Raw genomic sequence first — 24,705 nt, 5'->3', positions numbered from 1 at the left:
CCCACTTATATTATTTCTAAAACTAGAGCTATAATCCCTTCCAGTGTCAAAACCTTGACAGTAAGCACAATGCCAAGTTGCAAGGTCTGCAGCTTCCACACTTAGTTACACTGAACAACACATATATTTATGTTGAAAGGACAAAGAAAAGTTCTAACAAAATGTGTTAACAGCAAAATAATAATGTTCTAGAGATCTAGAGAAATTAGTTCCAAATCTTCTTACCTGATACTCATTTTCTGCATGCTCTATGATTTTAATAAACTCCTTGGCAGTTTGGACTTCATTCTAACAGAGGAAAAGGGGAAATAGGAATTTTTACAAAAGTATAAACAATAAATAAAAACATACTGAAAAGATCATCTTGACTAACATTTGTATAACAACTTACAGTTTATCAAGTGTTCCCATGCACATCACCTTCTTTGATTCTCCCAACAGCCCTGTGAGGTTGATCTGTTATCATTACCTCCATTTTCCAGATGAGAAAACAGAATCCTCATAAGTGACTAGACCAAAATTACACACTTCTGGAAAGATGGGATCTGAATCCAAGTCTTCTGCCAAAAGACCCCACGCTCTTTTCAATCTACCACAGTATGCCCCAAAGACATCATCACGACATCTTGAAATGTTTATGCCTTGAAAATATCTCTGGTTTAAGATGATATACACAATGCTCTCACCAATATCAGCCATATATGTTAAACTCATATACTCCTCTATCTGCCCCTTGTGATGTTAAATCAACCAATACATTTTGCTTTACATGATTCAGGTACCATATTAACTAAACGTATCCTTTTCACTGTGGTTCATTTCTCATCCTCTCTCTTCCTTTCATCATTAGGTACAACAAAAATATAGGTAAAAGCTAAGATTTACTGCCTAGGGCAGCAGTTCCCAGACTCTTTCAAATGGTAAAAACTATCTTGTTTTCACAGCAATGCTAAGACAAGTCATTTGCTTTCCCACTCACACTCTCAAGTGTGCATAATGCAGGTCCACAGAAGCTACAAGATGTGTGATGGCTTCATCACTCTGACGGCTAATGGAATGTGTGGGCACATATGGGAATCCAGTGGTCTTTTATTAAGTCAGACACTATACAATTTGTAAAACTGTAAGTGAATGCCATTATTTGCACTAATTTTTTTTTTGGTTTGGAAAATATAGTTCTTTTTTCATGAAAATGCTATTTAGGCCAACAAGTAATGGGTTTGTTACTGTTATTTTAAATTAACAAATATATTTAACATTTCTCAGTTTTAATTTCTAATAAAGTAAATGTAGATACAACATACATAAACAAAGCTAGCTAGTTTGTTTGTTTTTATGATTTTTTTTTTAATTTTTTTTTCAACATTTTTTATTTATTTTTGGGACAGAGAGAGACAGAGCATGAACGGGGGAGGGGCAGAGAGAGAGGGAGACACAGAATCGGAAACAGGCTCCAGGCTCTGAGCCATCAGCCCAGAGCCTGACGCGGGGCTCGAACTCACGAACCGCGAGATCGTGACCTGGCTGAAGTCGGACGCTTAACCGACTGCGCCACCCAGGCGCCCCATGTTTTTATGATTTTTTTTTTTTATTAGAAGGTCCACACCCAATGTGGGGCTTGAACTCACAACCCCAAGATCAGGCATCACATGCCATACTAAGCCAACCAGGCACCTCAAACAAAAGCTATCTGAAGGTGCTCAATAATTTCTAGGAATAAAAAGGAGCACTGAGAATGCAAAAAAATTATGTCCCTTCTTTCCAGGTATAGAACAATATATATATATATATATATATATATATATATATATATACATACACACACACACACACATATAGTATTATTGTCTGAACAAATTATATATATATATATGTGTGTGTATATATATATAAATATACACAAATATATAATATAATATCTATTTTTTTAATGTTTGTAATTTTGAGAGAGAGAGCAAAAGAGGTGGGGGGAAGGGGCAGAGAGATAGGGAGACACAAAATCTGAAGCAGGCTCCAGACTCCTGGAGCTGTCACCACAGAGCCTGACGTGGGGCTCGAACTCACGAACCTGGAGATCATGGCCTGAGCCAAAGTCGGATGCTTAACTGACTGAGCCAACCAGGCACTCCAGAACAACACGTTTTAGTTGAATATTCCTAAAAATGTTTGGCTTCTCTAGTGATATAAATGTAGCCCTATAAGATTTGTTGGCAAACTTTCCTTCCTCACAGTATTTACTGACTGAAGATATTGCTGTCCTTGAGTAAATCTCACAATTGAGAAACAGAGAAAGTGAAAGATGTTTGAATAAAGCCATTATCACTATTTGGCATTATATCATGTTATGTTACACTGTGTTTTATATTATGTAATTATATACTCTATTACATTTAGTCAAAGACTGTGAACTAAAATAGCTGGTTGATTACATGCTTTTATAAGCTGCCAAAATCAAAGCACTGAAAACAAACTGAATTTCTAGTGGCAGAGTCAGTACTCAGGATCAAAATAAAATTTTTTTTTATTGTGCTGTTTAAAAAAAAATTTTTTTTTTATGTTTGTTTATTTTTGAGAGAGGGAGACAGAACATAAGTGGGGGAGAGCAGAGAGAGAGGGAGACACAGAATCTGAAGTAGGCTCCAGGCTCTGAGCTCTCAGCACAGAACCAGATATGGGGCTTGAACTCAGGAACCATGAGATCATGACCTGAGCTGAAGTCAGACACATAACCAACTGAGCCACCCAGGTATCTCAGGATCAAAATCAATTTTTTAGGGGCGCCTGGGTGGCGCAGTCGGTTGAGCGTCCGACTTCAGCCAGGTCACGATCTCGCGGTCCGTGAGTTCGAGCCCCGCGTCGGGCTCTGGGCTGATGGCTCAGAGCCTGGAGCCTGTTTCCGATTCTGTGTCTCCCTCTCTCTCTGCCCCTCGCCCGTTCCTGCTCTGTCTCTCTCTGTCCCAAAAATAAATAAAACGTTGAAAAAAAAAATTAAAAAAAAAAAATCAATTTTTTAAAGAAAAGACACAAGTGAGACATATTAAATACTCCACACTCACCGAAACAGTTACTGAATCCTGTACATCTTTATGACTAACCAACTGAACATTGCCATCTTCATAATAGTGAACCTGTGTGAGACAATGGTTGAGCAAGTTTATGTGTAGTTCATATAAAAACCCACTGCTAAGGTACATATCCATGCCTTAAGCCACTCCCAATCTTTTTTTTTTTTTTTTTAACGTCATCACCAATCTTTACCAACACCGAAAAATATATTAGTATGATCAATTGTAACTTACAATGGTGCTTAAAATTCACAGAACACTAAATTTTAAGAATTCTCACTTTTTTTTTTAAGCAGGGGAAACTGATTATTAAGTTCAACAAATATTTATTTTGTGCTTATTGCATTCCAGGCATTGTGCTAAGTATTGTAAATACAAAGATCTTAAATAAGATTCCACTCTTAGCAATATTAAAAGATTAAAAGAATTCAAATAAAATCACTGGACATTAGTTTTTCTCTGTGAAAACCAAGGAATTTTAATGGATCCTAATTCCTTACACATCTCTCCATATATATAATCATCAATACTGGTAAGCAGATCTGACCAAGTGCAGGAAAAACTTACTTGACAGTTAAAGACAAATTGAAAAAACAAATATCCTACTAGTAAATTAGCTTACAAAAAAGCAAGACAAAAGCAGTTCTGAGGATATAAGATAAAGTGGGATGCTACAATTATGAGACCAATTAGCAAGAAGGAGGGATACATAAGAGCCAGACTAAGCAAAGACATGTTAAGACTCAGGAAGTTTTGGCAACTTACAAGATAGCTCCAGTCACCTTAACAAGGCTACAAACTGGTCATATAAAATAGGATGAGGGTTTCCTTTTGTTAAGTGCATCTGAACAAGGTTTTGAAAATAGGAGTTGTCACCTAAATGGACAAGTAGAGAAGGGCATCTAGCAAGGGGATAAGAGAAGTACAAGAGAATGGTTTAGGAAAGAACAAAGAACTCACTGCAAATGAGTGAAGTGTGGAGGGGAATGTGGCAAGAGACAGTGCTATGAAGCCAGCTGGAGACAGACTGTGAAGCAAACTGCCTTATAAACCATGTTAAGAGTTCAGACTTTATCCTATTTAAAGGTGACTGGGACTCAGGGAAAAGGAAATGTTTTAAAAAGATTACCATTTGTGCTATGAAGAAAATAAAGCGGAGGGAGCCGAAACTGGGGGCATAATGCTAGAACAGTAGTCCAGGTACTGCCTGTTTCCTTCATCTAGTCCAGGTTACCAGGAGCTATTTTTGTTTTGCTTTGTTTTTGTTTTTAAAGATTTACTTTTTTAAGTAATCTCTACACCCAACATGGGACTTGAACCCATGTTCAGGAGTCCCCAAGATCAAGAGTCGCATGCACTACCTACTGAGCCAGCCAGGCACCCATAACAGGAGATAATGTGGATAAAAAGGAATGTTTTTAGAGATAAAGCAGAAGTAAAGAAGAAAGGAACTATATACCCTGCACTACTATGACTATTATTTATTGAGTCCTTACTTCATGTTAAACACTATGCAAAATGTTTTAGTTATTACTTACATTATCTTATTCAATCTTTACAAAAACTCTGAAATAGGGACCATTGTTATTCCTATTTTACAGATGAGAAAACTGAAGCTTGAGGCAGTTTTTTTTTTTTTTTTTTATACATACCAGAAACTTATTACTCATAGTTCTGGGGATGGAAAGTCTGATACCAAAGTGCCAGCATGATCAGGTGGTCCATTGCAGGCTTCTTTTCTCTATATCTCTACATGATGGAAGGGGCTAGGGATCTTTCTGGAACTTCTTTTATAAGGCACCATTCCTACTGATGAGGTTTCTACCCTCATGACTTGAGCACCTCCCAAAGATCCCACCTACTAATATCATCATCTGTAGGGGTTATAATTTCAACATAATGAATTGTAGGGAAACACAAACATTCAGAACATAGCAGACTGGAAAGAAAAAAATAGATTATTATTATTTAAAAAACCTTTTTTTTTTTTTAACGTTTATTTTTGAGACAGAGAGAGACAGAGCATGAATGGGGGAGGGTCAGAGAGAGGGAGACACAGAATCTGAAACAGGCTCCAGGCTCTGAGCTGTCAGCACAGAGCCCCACGCGGGGCTCGAACTCACGGACCGCGAGATCATGACCTGAGCCGAAGTCGGCTGCTTAACCGACTGAGCCACCCAGGTGCCCCGATTATTATTATTTTTAGAAGAAGATTTTTTTTTTAAAGTCACAAAGGAATTTTATACAATTAAAATATTACATAGACTGATGGGATTTACTGAATAACTAACAGATCCATAAAGGAAAGCAAGCCTGAAAGATGAAATCCAGTAGCACCTAGAGTATCTCTAAAAGTAAAACTTCTGTTTCCTTCTTTCCTAATATATATATTTTTCAATCTGAAAGAATGTCTTTATTTTTTGTAATTAATTAGTTTTTTTAACTTGTTTTATTTTTTATTTTTTTAAATTTACATCCAAATTAGTTAGCATATAGTGCAACAATGATTTCAGGAGTAGATTCCTTAATGCCCCTTACCCATTTAGCCCATCCACCCTCCCACAACCTCTCCAGCAACCCTCAGTTTGTTCTCCATATTTATGAGTCTCTTCTGCTTTGTCCCCCTCCCTGTTTTTTTATTATTTTTGTTTCCCTTCCCTTATGTTCATCTGTTTTGTCTCTTAAAGTCTTCATATGAGTGAAGTCATATGATTTTTGCCTTTCTCTGACTAATTTCACTTAGCATAATACCCTCCAGTTCCATCCACGCAGTTGCAAATGGCAAGATTTCATTCATTTTGATTGCCGAGTAATACTCCATTGTATATATATATACACCACATCTTTATCCATTCATCCATCGATGGGACATTAGGGCTCTTTCCATAATTTGGCTATTGTTGATAGTGCTGCTATAAACATGGGGGTGGCATGTGTCCCTTCGAAACAGCACACCTGTATCCCTTGGATAAATGCCTAGTAGTGCAATTGCTGCATCGTAGGGTAGTTTTATTTTTAGTTTTTTGAGGAACCTCCATACTGTTTTTCTGAGTGGCTGCACCAGCTTGCATTCCCATTGAGGCAGTTTAATAACTTATCCATGTTCACATATCTAGTAAAAAAAGGAGCTAGAATATGAATTAGGTCGAATTCCAGAACTAAAACCATATCTAACATGCCTAATACCTCCCACTGTTAAGTTTTGTCAAAAAATTAGAAATTCCCTCATCCAGGGAGAAATAAAGTGTCTCATTAGGGACTTAACTCTTCTAAAATATCATTAGAGGGGGATTAAAACAGCCAAGCCTTCATCGAGGCAGAAACCATGATCCTATTAGCAACAAAAGGCCTTCCCTGGGCAACATGAATCGACTACAGAAACTTGTTTAAGGGAACAAAAATAGCTGGCTCTGTCCAGATGGGCAAGAGAAACCACAGACTTTCCATACCCTCTCCAAACCCTTAAATTTCATCTTTTGGCTTTCTAAAGGAGGTTGAAGAGAAAAAGACAATTTAAGAATACACTGGAGAAGCAGGGAGTTGATAAATGCCTATAATACCTACACACAAGAATCACAACAGCAAAGATCTGAGGAAAAAAAGACCTGGCTAATAATGACATATAAAGGTTAAAGCTCCAATAGACAAGTGAGATAGGGAAACTGAAGGGATTCCATTCTTGAAAGGCTCCATTTCTGCTGTTTCTTTAAGTTCCACTCACTCATGTTCTGTATTTTGCATCTGAGTAAACCAAAGAAGCTTTGTTCCCACTCCAAGGGGGAAACAAGACAGTTAATCATTCTCTAAGTTTCATCCTAGGCCCCCAAACAGCTGCTAACATCTAAGAAGAATCAGATCCCCAGCATGTTCCAGAACATTACCTTTGAACAAACTCTGGTCAACACTGGCATCAATACACTCTTACCTTCGGTGATTTATGGACTAACACCTATTGTTCACCTGGCACTCACCTTTGATTGGACCCTACCCTGGATTCCTGATGGAACATGTACCCTGGAACATGATCCCTTTCCAATATAAATCCCTAACCCCAAGTGATAGGGAGACTCACTTTTCCTTTTGAGTCTCCCAGACATTCCATCTGCTATACTGTATCACTTATGTCATTCAATAAACTCTGCTCTCACTTTCTCCTGGCTAGAGTTTGATTTCTGTCCTATGTGAAGCCAAGAACTCTCTTGGTCCTGTGGGACCCCCTCAGGGTCTTTAGTTCTGGCCTGCCCACAATACCTGGACAAGGATGTTCAAAACACAAGTGGGTCACACCCAAACACTATTTTGTTTGATCATTTTAAACTAAGAAACTGAAAAGTCCAGAGGCTGAAAAGAACACTAGGAAGAGCAGTGAATACGAACAAGATGGGGGATATTCAAAAAACAGAGCTCTATGGGGAGGCACCTGGGTGGCTCAGTCAGTTAAGCATCCAACTTTGGCTCAGGTCATGATCTCATGGTTTGTGAGTTTGAGCCTCGCATCAGGCTCTGTGCTGACAGCTCAGAGCCTGGAGCCTGCTTTAGATTCTGTGTCTTCCTCTCTCTCTGCCCCTCCCCTGCTTATGCTCTCTCTCTCAGAAATAAACATTAAAAAAATTTTTTTTAAACAAAACAAAGCTCTGTCCAGAAAAGAAACAAGGACTTATATATTTGAGACAGGCATCTCAGAACCCATTTGAAGGAAGGAATTATGCAGGGCACATCTTTTTTTGTCCAAGAATAAAGACTATGCAATTGGTTTGAATTTCTATCCTAGTTTTTTTGAAAAATTTTTTAAATGTTTATTTATTTTGAAAGAGAGAGCATGCGAGCAGAGGAGGGGCAGAAAGAGAGAGGGAAGGAGAGAATCTCAAGCAGGCTCCATGATGCCTACATAGAACCCAACTTGGGGCTCAAAATCACAAACCATCAGACAGTGACCTGAGCTGAAATCAAGAGTCGGAGCTTAACCATTGAGCCACCAGGGCGCCCCCTATCATGTTTCTTAAGAACTAGGACATGAATAGGAATACCACCAAGTCTTGCTGTTTATAAACTCAATTGAAAATTCTAAAAATATTGATTTCATTATCTAATACATAAATGATAAACTTAAGCTCTGTTTATCTTTTTTTTTTTTTTTAATTTTTTTTTCAACGTTTATTTATTTTTGGGACAGAGAGAGACAGAGCATGAACGGGGGAGGGGCAGAGAGAGAGAGGGAGACACAGAATCGGAAACAGGCTCCAGGCCCCGAGCCATCAGCCCAGAGCCCGACGTGGGGCTCGAACTCCCGGACCGCGAGATCGTGACCTGGCTGGAGTCGGACGCTTAACCGACTGCGCCACCCAGGCGCCCCTCTGTTTATCTTTTTTAATTTAAAAAATTTTTTAAGATTTTATTTTTAAATAAATCTCTATACCTAATGCAGGGCTTCAATTACAACCCCAGGATCAAGAGTTGCGTGCTCCACTTGACTGGGCCAGTCAGGTGCCCCAAACTGTTTTATTTTTTTTTTTTTAATTTTTTTTTTTTCAACGTTTATTTATTTTTGGGACAGAGAGAGACAGAGCATGAATGGGGGAGGCGCAGAGAGAGAGGGAGACACAGAATCGGAAACAGGCTCCAGGCTCCAAGCCATCAGCCCAGAGCCCGACGCGGGGCTCGAACTCACGGACCACGAGATCGTGACCTGGCTGAAGTCGGACGCTTAACCGACTGCACCACCCAGGCGCCCCCCAAACTCTGTTTTAAAACAAAAACTCTTTTTGTGGTGGGGGAGGGGGCAGGCAAGGGAACAAACCATTTTACTGGGGTGCTTGGGGGAGGAGTCAAAGGGCTGAGAGAACAATGAGATCGGATATCCTTGCCTTGGCTAGGATCTCCCCAGCTTCAGAGTTGCCAAAAGCAACAAAAACCTTTCTAGGTCTCAGCTGCTAATAAAAATTTCAACATGACTATCATCAACATAAATCCTCAGAAACTGTTGACTTCCCAGAACTACCCTTTTGCCTACAGAATAACCAAAGGTCTACATATCTTAGTGACTCTTCCAAGTAATTCTCACTCTGATTTTTAAAAGATCTGTAGAAGAAGCAAGCCCTTCACCAAGGTGTGATCAGACAATCTGGTTAAAAGGTATACATGAGGTCCGGGTAGTGGCCCTTGTTTTAAGCCTTATCAGAAACTATTACCCTTTATGATATGTACTCTTAATTTAGGTTTGCATTGGCAAAGCTGAAACACAAGTAATTATCTCCTTCTGGAACAAAAATCAAGTTACCTACATAAATTTATAGTAAGCTGCCAAGTTAATGCTGATGCCATAGTTACAGGAGATCTAAAGCATTAGGCTACTCATATATATGATTAAACAGAAATAGAGCAATATATGTTGTCTTAGCTTGGGTTCCCCCAGAAGCAGACCCCATGATTAAGATTTAAGAGGAGGTGGTTTACTTGGGAGGTAATCTCAAGAAAGGCTAGTAAGGGCTGAGGTAGTAAGACACAGAAGGGAGGAAAGTGTTATGGGTGCATTAATGAACCCAGAGATGACCATTAATGACCCACAGACAGCTGTGGGTCCTGGACTCTGGAAGACTAAGGAGAACATACTTCAGAGTTGTCCCACCTGATGGGTGAGGAAACTGGCATATTTATCTACCAACTCTTGTATGGCACTAAGGGCTGCTCCAGAGCTGTGAACTTAACATTTTCAGCTTGCCTCATCTGAGTTGGCATGCTCCTGTGGCTAGGAAGAGCTCCCAGGAAACAAGTTACTGTTACTTGTAGCAGGAAGCTATCCTGAAAAGAGCGGGTACAGATGACATGTATCATATATATTTTGATTAAATTATATCATTAAGAAAGGCAGCTCTTGCTAATTGTTTTGAAAGTAAGACTTAACACAATATAATAGAAGTAAGATTAGGTACTGATCTCAGGTATCAGTAACTGTTTAATCCTACCTGAGAGTTGGCTGGGCTTAAGAATTCAATCACCCTGAATTTGAATTTCAAACCTCTGCTAGGATATCAGAAGACTCCGATCGAGACAGGCATCCAAAAGCTCCTTATTCACCTGCCTATCTGTTCTGACACCAGCACTGGAAATCTACTCTGCTTGGTTACTTATATTCCATACACGATGACACTTGGTCATTCGCTCTAGTTCCTCTGTTTTATTTACTTGATAATACAACCTACTGTCATTACTGTAAAAAAACAAAACAATCCCATTCATGTAGCTGTCTTCAAAGTTAAGAATTATGTTTTATATGTACATGCACATACACACTTACATGGGCTAACATATACAAGAGACCCTAAGTAAGTCACAGCAGCTGCTATTTAGTCACTTCTTAATAATCATTTATTTTCTTCTTTCTTAGAACTACTATTTGATAATTCCTGGAAAAATCTTGTTATCTTTGAAAGAGAAAAATAATAAGCAAGCAGTACATGCCATATGACTATCCTTTATCAACCCAGAATAGCTCTGCTTAACCATTTCCCCATGAAGGAGGCTTCTATTTCTATTTACTACCATCAGGTTGCATCTACATATAGTTGTTCCTTATTTCGAATACCAGAACAAATACCAACTTGCATGTTTGTTTTGAAGATGTGACATTTTAACATGGCCTATTAACACATGGGGATCTCACCTGAATCTTAAGTACTCCAACCACCTGGGCTGTAGGTGGTGTGATGGTGAACTTCCACTCTGATCTCCAACGACCATTCCTATTAAAACACACACAAGGCTGAAGAGTTAGCAATAAGCACAACAAAGAGGTGATTTGCTGCTACTGAGGGAGAGAATTTGGGAAAGAGAAAAAAAACAAAACCAAAACCAAAAAGAAACAAATCATTTCTAGTTTGACAAATCCAAGGCTCTGTCTACTCAAATACAAGTTTGTATCCAAGTGTCTAAACGTAAGTTTTTTAAAGTTATTCTGACTTTCATTTTTCAATCATGGAACAGAAAACCATGCTTATACTATTCATGGTAGGCTCTTCCACAAACAGCTAGATGGGCTGCTGAGTTTTGCAATTAACTCAAGTATTATTAACTAAACCCAAGTAAAACTCAGATTTTCCACTGGGCACTTTCTTAACCAATCACTTATTCTCACTCAATAGAAGAGCATTTTTTAAAAAGACAAGATTATAAAATCTTGGCATTGAAAGGAATCTAAATGTTCACGTCTAAACCCCTCATTTTGCAGATGGGGAACTGAAGCCTCTCAGTCAAATAACTTATTCTAAACTAGTTAGATTAAAAACCAAGTTTCAACTACTGGTTTGTTTTCTTCCCAACAGAAGTTAAGACACAAATAGAAGAGAACATCTACTTTCTTACCAGAAGTTTTTAGGCTGAAACTGGTGGCTTTCAATACACGCAATAATGGTCTGTTGCCCATCTATAGTTTTAGCATAAACCTATTGTTAAACAAAAAAAAAAGTTAGCCTCTGAAAACACATTTAACCTAAATGCCAAACACTGTACAAAAACAGCATGCTAAATCCTCGGAGGAGACAAAGAATCAGGTAACTCACAAGACTTCATGGGATACAAACACAGAACAGAACATGTTTAGTTCCACAGGAGACACTGGCACAATGACTGCAGAAGGCAGTACTGCTCCTGATTTGGGGTACAAGGGAGGTGACAGCTGGACTGGGCCTTACAAGACAGGTGAGATTCTCATAGGCAGAGACTGAGAGGAAAGATGAGTAAACTCTTCAGACAGGAAACTGGGGGCTTGTTCAGTGAATGGCAATTAGTGCTTTCAGGTTAGACAGTACGTGTGAAGTGGACTAACTGAAGTGGGTGACAATACAGGATAGAAGATATAAATCCCACAGTAATAGATAGAAGGTAAGAAGTATGGACATTATTCTACAGGACAGACACCAAAACAACATACCAGGCACTATTGTTTTGGGAGAATAATTAATACTGGTATACAGGCTAAAGTAGAGGAAAAGCTAAAGTTGGTTAGGAGGCCAGAGCATTAATCTAGGCAAAAAGTCAGGGTAGTATCAGTGGGTATCAGGGTGCAAAAGCATAATCAAGTCTAACAATACACTGCAAGTGAAGGACAGCAAAGGGGAAAGAGCCAAAGTGCTTGCATACTGGGATGACCAGATAGACAGTAGTATCATTAACAAATTGGGAAATTCAGATAGAGATGTGCAGCTAGTAGTCAGAAGCCCCAACTGTTCCTTAATGTAGGAGAGGTGAACAGAAATGCAATCCCAAGGAAAAGGAAAAAAAATAAATAGAAGAACTTTATAGTCCACAAAATATTTCCACATGTTTACTTTCCCTATATTAAATAAACCATGAGTTTTCAAGAAAGAGAAATAGAGCAGTGGGGAATGCCTACATTTACAAAGGTAGGGGAGAAGAAAAGAAATAGAGACAAACTGAGAATGAGTAGAGGGTGCTGACAGAGCAGTCTAAGCAAAAGGTAAGTAGTTGGATGGTCTCAGTGTGAAATGTCATGAAGAAGTCAAGGACAAAGAAAAAGATACTGAGGCAATTCAGGAACCATTAGTAAACTCAGAGAACAGTTTCTATAGACTAAAGACTGAAGCCAAAATTCACAGGGTTAAGAAGTAGATACATAATGAGGAAATGACACTAGTAGGAGCAGAATGTTCCCAGGTTTGGTTACATAGTAGAGAGAAATGAGGGAAGAAAGGAAGTGAAGAAGAGGGAGGAAGAGCAAGGTAGAAAGAGAAGAAGAAAAGTAACTGATGGAAATTATGACTGAGGAAAAGTTTGTTCTCCTTAAGAGAAATAAAAATATTTAAAGAGATATGTATCAGACAGGATAGTATAAGATCAAGAATAAGGATCCCCCTTTCTAATATTGAAGTACAGTGGAAGAGAGGGAACACTGCTGAGTGTGGAAAGCAGCGAAAGATTTCATGTCAGTCTTACTAATATGTGGGGGATCAGACAGATGCCTAAGGACAATGGGAATGAATTGGAACACACTATATTGAAAACATTATGGGAAATATTGAGATGAAATCAAGAATTACCACCAAGCAGGACAGCTCTGAGGATATAAGACATTTGGGGTACAACAGACACTGTCAGAACAATTTGATGGCTTTCTGTAGCTCATTTGTTGGCAGAGACAGTGAGAAAATGGCACGTGAGGTTACTTGGTGTGGAGGCCCTCCAAAATAAGAATGAGTAGTGTCAAACTTTAAATACATAACAAATGAGAAGTTGAAAGTATATTTAGGATTGCAAAGCCAATTTCTAAAAGAGTATGCCATGTCTTCCTTTGTAATATCAACTGTAATTATCCACCATAATGGGTTTTCTCCATCATTTAAAAAATAAAAAACATGTAACAATAATGATATTCAACACTTATGCAGAACTTCCTTTGTGCCAGACATTTTCCAGGCATTTTATATGAGTAATTACTTCATTCAATCCTCACAACATCCTATGAGGTAAGAATTATTATTTCCATTTTATAGGTGAAAAGAATTGAGGCAGACATGTTAACAAAGTCACAGAACTAATTAAGTGGCAAGACTAGGATCAAACCAGTTAGTATGGCTTCAAAATAAGGGCTCTTACCCAATATTCTATTATCGCCATTTAACTCATCATCGTTAAATATTGAAAATATTCTAACAGACATTTTTCTTAATCGTATTCACAACCTTACAAAGGAAAAATCATGATAGAGCCACATTTTAACATTAGTAAAAAAAAAAAAAAAGTCAAATTACTCTTGATTAAAAAAAATTCAAATAGTTTTGACGATCCAGTGAAAGCATCTAAACTATATAAGTAGCTTTCTGTAAAAAGGCCTATACTAAAAAGTCATGAATGTGGCAATACCTGTGTTGACAATCTAAATTTATTTACTTATGTCTAAACTAAAGATGTTAAAGAATTTTCCATATAAAATTGTCCATTTATACCCCTTCAAAAATGCAGAGGAGAATAAAATGCAGAGGAGACTCTAAGAAGTGATGTTTGGTTAGCCAAAGCCCACAAAGGATAAGGTAAATGTAGAAAATAAAACATCTCTAATAATGAAGCAGGCAGATACTTAACAGTACAGAAGCCGTTGGAATAATGATCTTTCACATAGGCCCTTAAAGCACTGTCACAGGATTCTCTCCAAGACTTCAGACCTCCATCTACGTCCTCTGGCTGGGGGTCACTTGCTTCTTTCCGTAGATGGTCAAACTTAAAGGAAATTTTGTTTCTTGGATCTAAAAATCTGCTATTACCCAGGTCACCATGTTCTGTAATTAAGACCTTCCAAAGAATAATTATAAATATGAGTAACTCTGTAAAAAAAAAGTTCTTGTCAAATTTAACAAAACAAATAAAAATTCTGAAGACAGTTAACTTTTCATTTACTCAGATTTCTCTTTCATACTGATTTTTCAATCAAGTCACATTTTTAAAAAATTTAACTTTTTAAGTAAACTCCACCCCCAAGGTGGGGCTTGAATTCATGACTCTAAGGTTAAGAGCAGCATGCTCTACCAACTGAGCCAGCCAGCTACCCCTTAAGTCACATTTTTACTCTTATAAAAATATTACATTTAGGGTTAAATCAGCTCTAAAACCACATTTCTCCAACCCATCCTTCATTTCTTGGTTTCTGTCTAATGTTTTGCCAATGTATATACTTTATACATAGCTGCAACAGTAACTTCTCTATACATTTTAATATCCTTTTTTTTCACATATTTCATAAACCTTTTCTAGTCATTATACTTAGCATTTAAAATAGGTAATATTTGTAAAATAGAAACACTGGAAGAATATATCAGGGATTGGCAAATTTTTTCTGTAAAGGGCCAGATAGTAAATATTTTCAGCTTTTCTGGACATAGAATCAGTTGTGCCTACTCAACTCTGATGTTAGCAGGAAAGCAGCCATAGACAATACAAAAAACAAGCAAGCAGGGCTGTGTTCAATAAAACTTTATTTACAAAAATAAGTGGTACCTGCCATGCATAGCTTGCTGATCCTTGCTCTAAATTAATAAAAATCAGTTGCCTTATGAGGAAAGGGACATTTATTTGTTAGGAATTTGGTGGATATGAGATAAAGATGAGAAAAAGATCTCACTATATATATATATTTTTTCCATTTTTGAACCATGTGGATGTATTACTTATTCTATTTATTTACTTGTTTAAGTAGGCTTCACCCCCAGCACAGACCCAACAGATTCACGACCCTGAGATCAAGACCTGAGCTGAGATCAAGAGTCACGCACACTCAACTAAGCCACCCAGGCACCCACCCACCCTTTTAGTTTACACAAAACTAGCATACTATACTGTGTTTCACTTTATACTTTTTAAATTTAATATACCTAGAAAATCTTTCCATAGGAATACTCAGAGAACTTCCTTGTTTTTTGGTTTACAATTGTATACTGCTCCATTGTATGGCTATACAAAAATTTATTCAACCAGTCCTCTATTAACGGATAGTTGGGTTGTTTTCAATCTCTTACTATTATGAACAATATTGCAATAAATGTCCTTGTATGTTCATTATGTATCAATTATGTACATGTGCCATGTACTCATGTGAGGTAAATTCTCTGAAAGGGGACAACTGGATCAAAGCGTAAACGTATTCATAATTTTGTTAGAGACTGACAAACTGCCCTATATCAAAGATAGGGTGTGGTACCAAGTTACAAACACACTATCAGTAGAAATTTTAACTGCAATTTCTTTTCACCTTTTAAAAAGTCATTTCCCCTTCTGTGAACAGTCTATTCTTATCTTTTGCCCACTTTTCTATTGGGTATTTGGTCTTTTTCTAGTTGAACTCTTTTTATTAATTAGGCAGATAAAACTCTGCATGTGTTGAGTTTCACAATTTTTTCCCTAATTTGCCATTTGTCTTTTGACACATTTACCATTTTTAATAATTACATATAATTTCACAATATTGACATACCATAATATATTTAATCACTCCTGAATTGAAGCAGGTTTAAGTTACTTACCATTTCCGCTATCGAAAGCCACTATAAATTCTCCCACAAAAAGTCTTCTGCTTAAAAATAATTCTTTGGAAAGAATTCCTAGTTTTGAGATTCATGTCCTTATCATCAGACTACCCTTTAAAAGCTTGATTATTTCCTTCGTCTTACTCTCATAAAGCTTTCTCATCACAATCCTGCAACTTGTGTAATTAAAAAGTAAATATGTTCACATTAAAATTTTAATCTGCACTACCTTAATTACTATTTCTGGGCGATGTAACACTTTTCCAAGTTTGCTTTGTATTTCAGTTGGGTGCAACTGAACCAGTTGGGTGCAAATGGTTCATTTCTGTTGCTCATTTATTCACTGAACTCTTGGCATCATCCTTAGGTATTTGAATAACCTCTTTACTATGCTTGAGGCACATATTTTCTTCTTTTAAAATCTTATTTTAAGCCCATTATACAAGGGTCACTTTCTTTTATAAACTTTTCTAATGTTTCATCATTACTTAAATGATTCTCTTTCCATTTCCTACTAAATTTTTATGTTTTAAAAAATATTTAACCTTTAATCTCCACCTGGAATTAATCTAAGTGTATAGTTGGCACTGGAAATCAAAGTTAGAGTAATCTCATAAATTTTATCAATTGTTTCCTTTTCCTTTCTGTTTTATGATACTTCGTTTAAGGGCTTTCTGATTCTTGCCTTGTGTCTTTGTTTGCTAGCATTGGTCTTTTTTCATTGTTGTTCCTGATCAGAATAATCCTGTATGGTCTATTTTTCATAGAAATTGTATGAAATCTATTTGAAAAACAAAATTTCCATACCATTTATATTTCCTTTTTTATTCTTTTTTTTTTTTTTTTACAGTTTATTCATTTTTCAGAGACAGAGACAGAGCGTAAGGTGGGGAGGGGCAGAGAGAGAGGGAGACACAGAAGCAGGCTCTGGGTTCTGAACTGTCAGTACAGAGCCTGAAGTGGGACTTGAACCCACAGACTGTGAGATCATGACCTGAGCTGAAGTCGGATGCCTAGCCAACTGAGCCACCCAAGTGCCCCTCATTTATATTTCTTATTCAGATAAGCTTTCCATATTATTTATATTTCTTATTCAGAAACCCTGTATTTAAATCTAATTTCCCGTTTACTTCCCAGATTAAAGTGTGTGTGTGTGTGTGTGTGTGTGTGTGTGTGTATGAACTGTATAGCAGACTCCTGCTAGTTTCCAATCCAATAACCATTTTTTCCTTTTCCCTTACTAACAGAACCCCAAAAGTTTCCAAAAAGACTGTGTATACAAATACAAAAATGATACTTCCCCACTAGGAATAAAAAAGTGATAGGAGTTCTGGCAATAACTTATCAGTGAAAGTTGCTTCTGGAATGGCCAGCACCTTTTCCAACTTCCTCCTTCTTCCTTCCTACAACTATGGATTTAGTGCCCTGAAATAGAGCGGCTCTCTTAAGAGCATGATAATGAAAACAATACCTGGAAGGCAGAATAGAGAGCTGGAAGCAACGTGGGTCTCTGACGACATCATGGAGCTACCAAGTAACAGCTCATAACAGCTCTAAATATTACCTCCGGATTTCTTACATGACAAAAATCTCTACGTAGTTAACCCACTGTAGTTGATTTTTATTATATGCAGGGGTGGCATCTACTTTGGTTTTGTCTTTTTAATTTTTTTTCCTTTGTGTGTGTGCTGTTTTATGGCATCTACTTTATTTATTTTTCAAAACATTTTATTTTTAAGTAATCTCTACACCCAATGTGGGTCTCACACTTCTAACCCTGAGATCAAGAGTCGCATGCTCTACCAACTGAGCCAGCCAGGCTCCCCTATGGCATCTTCTTTAATAACTCATGTATCTTTCCTTATTTTAATGTCCAGGTAATAGCTTTTTGTTGCTGTTGTTATGGCTAAGAATGCCATCTCCTTTTGACTACATTTTTAAGCTGGCTACTACTGGTGTATGGGAATGGTCTTATAACATGTATCTGGACACAGATCTTATTTCAATAACTTGTCTATATTACATTAAATTATACAATATGAATTGCAAGCAATATTTATCATTTTTTCCAGTATTGCTTATTGTTTATACTTGTAATTAATCTATTTTCATTAAGAAAATTAAGCAAAAATATAAACCAAAACAAACAAAAAACAAGCAAAACAAATTCCAAAAATCCTGTAATTCCAAGACAGAGTTAACATTTTGGTGTGTATTTTCCCACATTTCCTTTCCTATGCACATCTATATACTTTATACCTTTGACTCCTAAGATGTGTATGTCCCTCCAGGGGCACCTGGGTGGCTCAGTCAGTTAAGCATCTGACTTAGGCTTAGGTCATGATCTCACGGTTCGTGAATTCAAACCCCACATCAGGCTCTCTGCTGTCAGCACAGAGCCCTCTTCCGATCCTCTGTCCCCTCTCTCTCTGTCCCTTAGGTGCTCTCTCTCTCTCTCAAAAATAAACAAACATTAAAAAAAAAAAAGATGCATATGTCCCCCCATCACTTAACATTTCATAAAATGGGATACATCTTATACTTGATGGCATCTTAGGACTTTGCCAATTAAAATTGGCAGTGTTTTTTCTTAGTGGTACATAAAATGGTGCATCTTTTAAAGAATTTAAAATGCATTAATTCTAATACAGTTCATTTAAATATCTATTTGAAAAATAAACTAGCACAATTCTACATATGTTCTTTTATGTTTTAGCTTAATATATCACAAAAATCTTTCTAGGTCAATACTTTAGCATATGTGTTACCAAAGGGAGTATATTCCCAGATCAGTTTTTACATCACTTTTCAATGTAGTCACAGTATTTTGGTCTATAGATAATTAATTTAATGTTGGTTGGGCATTTAGATTGTTCCCAATTTTTCACTACTATAAACCTTGTTTCACTGTCATAAACCTTGCTATAATCTTTTTAATACATTTATATACTTATTTTCCTAGGATAAATCTTACGGATTTGTGGGTTCAAAGAAGATTCAGACTTTTTTCTTTAAGTTTATTTTGAGAGACAGAGAGAGAGTGCAGACATTGAGAGTGGGGGAGGGACAGAGAGGAAAGGAGAGAGAATCCCAAGCAGGCTCCACACTACATGGGGCTTGATATCGCGACCATGAGATCATGACCTGAGCCAAAATCAAGAGTTGGATACTCAACCAACTGAACCACCCAGGTGCCCCTCAGACTTTTTAAACAAGGATTTGGTATTTAGTGACATACTGCCTTTGAAGTGCAATTAATGAATTTGCAAAGTCCTGCCAGACAATGTTTATAACTATGACAATAATGGAAATGTTTGCTTTGTTCCTCTATTTGAATAGAAATGTCTGTTTTTCTATAGAATATCAAATATAATGTCTCCTATTATTCTTACCAAGGAGAATTACATACAGCTATAAAATCTGTATAAAACTCAATTCTTTTACTTTCACCATTCTTGTTAGGGGCAGCCCTTTTCTCCTGTCAAAGAAACTCCTGGTATTATCAGAGAGGGGAAGAATTTTCTTATATAGAACATTTACAAAAGCTCTGATAACTACGGCATGAATTTATTCAGCATCTTATCTTCAGACATTTGCTTTGGTTTATAGGATTTCTACTACCACCCAGGCACAGCCTACTAAAAAGAACCATCATTACCTGATCTTCATATCCTTCTATCTTCACAGGCGTGAACTGATCCATGTTATACTGGGCAAATGCACTGTATTTTAACAAGTGGAAAAAAGGGGGGGGGGTTTGGGGGGGAGAGAATTATACATAAAGAAACACCAAAGGTAATTCACAGAATAGTGAAAGAGAATGTGAAAACACTCCCCAGTGCTCTTCCCTTCCTCTCTCCAGGCAACTAGTGTTATCCTAATGCCTTCCCACTTTCTGAAGGAACTCTTCACAGTGATCTCAGATGTGCCCTAAACTCTAAAATTACCTTTTCATCTCCACTTCTAAGCTCCAACAGAATTCCCCTTAGACAATTCCGAAGTTTTAAGTAATCTGATTTTTGTGAATTACCAACTTTTAGATAGAGGCTTTCAGTAGTTTAAAGAAAAAACAAAAAACCCTTCAGTTGATGCACTATTTTACCAATGCTGCCTTCTTTATTCTGGACTTTCTGAGGCAGGGCAGGAAGGAGAGATCATAATTAAATGTACTGGAAGGCATTTGACATGGGGAGAGGGTGAGGCAAGAGCGGAGCATGAGTCAAGTCTCAGAGGAGAGCTTAAGGCAGAAGAGATTATTTTTTTTAATGTTTATTTTATTTTTGAGAGAGAGACAGAGAGACAGACAGATAGAGCATCAACTGCTTAGGGTCAGAGAGAGAGGGAGACACAGAATCCAAAACAGTCTCTAGGCTCTGAGCTGTCAGCACAGAGCCTGATGTGGGGCTCAAACTCACAGACCACGAGATCATGACCTGGGCCGAAGTTGGCCGCCCAAATGAATGATCCACCCAGGCACCCCAGAAGAGATTATTTTAAAAAGGAGATATGAATAATCAAAGTACATGCCTATTAACTACCATTTACTTGTCCAGTGCTAGATTTGTAAAACTGCATTTTCAATGGCTCCCTAGTACATCTAAGTAAGCAAAAAGGTAAAGGGAAAGAAGCCTGAGGTAAACTGCAGTGTAAGAAACACGTAACACACAAAATATCAGTATTCTCACCCACTGGCCAAGGGAAGAGTTAAACACCTCTCCTGCCCAAGTTTAACCTGCTAAAACGCCTGCTAGACACTGTTTTTAAGCAAAGTATCAAACTTTTCTTCAAAAGAAACCAAAGTAACAGACATTTAAAGCTAATCCTCAGTCTTTTCATTTTGGGTTATTGTTCTGTTTTTAGATAAATCATTTCTATGGTGTTATAAATCATTATACATCCCCATTAGCAAAATGAGTCTTAAACATGGTGGTTCTTCAGTAAGGAAGATAAATTAAATGTTCATGCAAAGTGGATTAAATATTATTATTATTGATTTTTTTTTTTTAAAAAGCTTAAGGAGTAGAGAGTAGTAAGTATTCCATTCTACGATACGTCCTAAGATTACAGATTACAAACACAAATACCAAAGATGGTTAATATTTAATCCCATCTCAAGAAAATGGTATTTTCATTCTACCAGCAGTGTGGACCGAAAACTTGAGATCCTTCTTGATTTTTCTTTCTCCCACATTTCACATCCAATCCATCAGTAAATCATATGGATTCTACCTTGAATACATATTCAGAATCTGACTCCTTCCCACCACCCTTACACTAGTCCAAACCACCGCCATTTATCTCTGAACTACTGCAATAAGCCTTCTAACTACTCCTCTTACTTCAATATTTGCCCCCCTGCATGGTAGCCAGTAATTATTCTAAAATATAATCTCATCGAGTCATTCTCTGCTCATAATACTAGTAATTTCCCCTCTCTTTCAGAAATAAAATCCTCTCTTTAACATGGCCTACATCTCCCTACTTAGTCTGGGAATTAACAGAGAATGGTTACAGTGGTCAAGAAGCATAGGTGAAAATCCAGGAAATAGGGTTAAATTCTCGGTTGTTCAGTCCTCCTTCATTTTATATAGAAGGCAATAATGATGATTACTGAAACAACATTCACTGAGCCCTTACTATGAGATCTGCAGCCAAGGGACTGAAGCATCTTATTACAGGAAGAAAAACAGAATTTTTTTATCCCTATAGAAAAGCAAATATTTGGGCATAAGACAGCTGTCCTTTAGGAAGAATGTTCTCTGAAAAGCTACAGTCTGTAAGAACCAGAATATTTATAAAAACAAAGCTTTATTGTCAGTGCAATTAAAGCGTCTGAACTATTAAATACCAAATTCTGTTACTCCTAATTAAAAACGTGACAACAGGCTTAGGATGCAGTCACTCTTGGATCTTGGCATTCCACTCCCCATCTCCTCTTCAGCAGTACCTTATCAAATGAAGTACTGACTAGATTTATTTTGAGTAGCTCTCAAGGATAAAACTAAGACCAATATATGTCAGGCAAATTGAAGAACCTGCCTTGTTAGATGGTGAATTCCTTATTATTAGGAGCGTTCAGACTGGATAATCATCTGTTGACAAAATATAGATGAAATTCTTTCAATGACAGGGCAGAGGATAGACAGGGGTTGAATTAGCAAATCATGAATGCCTTTTTCTATGGCATTTTACGCAACTAAGAGAAACCAGCATTAGAATGTATCTTCAGTGTGCGCCTAAATCAATGTATAATGAGAATATCAATCATGATGACAATTATAGGGTTTGTAGAATTTGGTCCCAGAATGGGATCCAAAACAGCAGGGCAGAAGAAGGGCAGAAGAAGATGATTGCTTCTCAGGCAGCAACTCCTCAAAGGTTTCTATAGCTAAAATCTAAACCAACTGTATACCATACCAAATGCCTTTATGACAATTATTTGTTGTTCCATGTCAAAATCCTTGTTCCATCCTCTCTACCCCATCTTTACCCAGTCATTATCCTTTTCTGGTTTCCTCTTTACAAAGGAACTCTGGGTCAAAATCCTTGTTCCATCCTCTATGTCAAAATCCTTGTTCCATCCTCTCTACCCCATCTTCACCCAGTCATTATCCTTTTCTGGTTTCCTCTTTACAAAGGAACTCTGGGTCAGTTAGACAGACAGTGATTGAAACAGAATTTTGTATGTAAAGGAGAGTAGTGATAAAGCCAGATAACAGAGGGCCTTGAAAGCTGACAGTATTTAGATTTGAAGAAAACAAAACACACATCACTCTCATGTTTTTGAGGACAAGGATAAAAGGAAAATGGTATTTTAGAAAGATTAATTAGCGTGGTGGTGATAAGGAATCCATGACTGGGTTGAACAACGATGCTATTATTCTATGGTTAATTCTATTAGGACACTTTTATGAATATCTACTATTTTGTGGCAGTTTAAGAAACACTCCTCAATAGCAGCCTTATCTTTCTATAGCTAGCAATTAAAAAAAATTCAATGTGAACTAAAAGGAGTATAGAAGAAACCCTAACCACTCGTATTAAACTCTGCTTTTACAGGGGAAATCTGGAAAAATAAAAAATAAAAAATAAGGTCGTATATAATAAGCTTTAAGGGAATAAACAACATTGGGGGGAACATGTTTTCTCCAAGAAAAAAAAACAACAACTAAAACTGCTAAAACCAACTGCTTTATATTGAAGTATTTTAGACTTAGTTTCCAGGGCACAAATTTACTATCAATATAGTTCATCCAAAATTAAAATAATATAGAAGTGAAAAAAATATATGTAAGTGGATTTTGAAAGATACTTACTGTGCTGCCCCTTCCCTGAGGAGATTGTCATTGTTAAGTAGTAGCCGGACATCTGAAGAGGAAAAAAATGTTAAAAGATGTTAAGAACAGAGCGCCTGGATGGCTCAGTCAGTTAAGCATCCGACTCTAGATTTCGGCTCAGGTCATGATCTCACAGTTTGTGGGGTCAAGTCTTGCACTGGGCTCTGCCCTGACAGCATGTGCGGCATGCTTGGGATTCTGTCTCCCTCTCTCTAACCCTCCACTGCTTGTGCACACACTTTCTCACCCCTCTGAAAATAAACATTTTAAAAAACCACACCTTTAAAAGATGTTAAAATTCAAATGTTCAGTAAAGGATAAGCTTCAGAAATGTTTAACAAGTCAGGCTTTGCAAAGCTGATCTTCAGATATCCTATATGCAAATGAACAGATGCTCACGTTCATAGATTTTCATGTAATTATTTGTGGTACAATAATCAAACAACTTCTCAAGGAATTTCATAGCAAATAAAAAGCATGGTTTAAAGAAAGTTACAATTAGAACTGTTAATTTTGTATCTAAAAGAATCCTTTAAAATAAGATTAAGAACTGGAGACTTTTCTATAGCATCAGACCAAGAAAGCTGTGCAAAATTCAGCCAGTGGCAGTGAAACTGCCAAACATATTTTTCCACGAAGGATTGAACGTGGGGCCTACATGCTTTTAAAAAGCTGTATGTCAAGAGTCTAGTCATGCTTATTTTTTAAATTTTAATTATTATTTTTTAATGTTTACTTATTTATTTTCAAAGAGAGAGACAGAGAGTGAGCAGAGCAGGGGCAGAGAGGGAGACAGAATCCCAAGCAGGTTCTGCACTGTCAGCACGGAGTCCAGTGGGGGGCTCAAACCCACAAACCGTTGAGATCATGACCTGAGCCGAAATCAAGAGTTGGACCCTTAACCTACTGAACTACCCAGGCACCCCTATAGTCATTCTTCTTTTATAAGAGAAGGGTCCTTGTTATAGAAGAAACTACTAAGCATTCATTAACTCCAAGAGGAAAGACTAATTTAATTATAAGCCAAAGGCCATTGACTCTTAGAGCTTCTGAAAGAGGCTGGCAGAGGCCAATGTGTAGCATGCCAATAAAAACTAGTCTTCATGCCACAAGTAGCTTGCCAATTCTTAATCTAATTCCTTCATATCAATTATTCTCATGATATTCCTGTAAAGTCCATTCAGTTGTCAGAAATCAAACAGGGGGGTGCCTGGGTGGCGCAGTCGGTTAAGCGACCGACTTCAGCCAGGTCACGATCTCGCGGTCCAGGAGTTC

At 37.3% G+C, this 24,705-nt stretch overlaps 1 protein-coding gene across 2 annotated transcripts in view; it reads right to left on the bottom strand.

Annotated features, from left to right (window-relative positions):
- Window positions 1-24,705, bottom strand: part of CAPZA1 (capping actin protein of muscle Z-line subunit alpha 1) — a 52,136-nt gene that overhangs the window by 1,792 nt on the left and 25,639 nt on the right. For both annotated transcript variants that reach the window (XM_040471324.1, XM_040471325.1), the window contains exons 3-9: window positions 23,410-23,461; window positions 19,752-19,815; window positions 14,160-14,366; window positions 11,424-11,503; window positions 10,726-10,804; window positions 3,057-3,128; window positions 226-288 (exon numbers count right to left, since the gene is read on the bottom strand). In XM_040471324.1, coding sequence (XP_040327258.1) covers window positions 226-288; window positions 3,057-3,128; window positions 10,726-10,804; window positions 11,424-11,503; window positions 14,160-14,366; window positions 19,752-19,815; window positions 23,410-23,461 — 617 coding nt within the window. The remainder of the gene's footprint in view (window positions 1-225; window positions 289-3,056; window positions 3,129-10,725; window positions 10,805-11,423; window positions 11,504-14,159; window positions 14,367-19,751; window positions 19,816-23,409; window positions 23,462-24,705) is intronic.

This window comes from Herpailurus yagouaroundi, unplaced genomic scaffold (genome assembly GCF_014898765.1).
Source record: "Herpailurus yagouaroundi ecotype Mexico unplaced genomic scaffold, PumYag 77, whole genome shotgun sequence".
NCBI classification, from domain to species: Eukaryota; Metazoa; Chordata; class Mammalia; order Carnivora; family Felidae; genus Herpailurus; species Herpailurus yagouaroundi.
The sequence above is the reverse complement of the archived record's forward strand: the minus strand, read 5'-3'. Positions and strand labels throughout refer to the sequence as shown.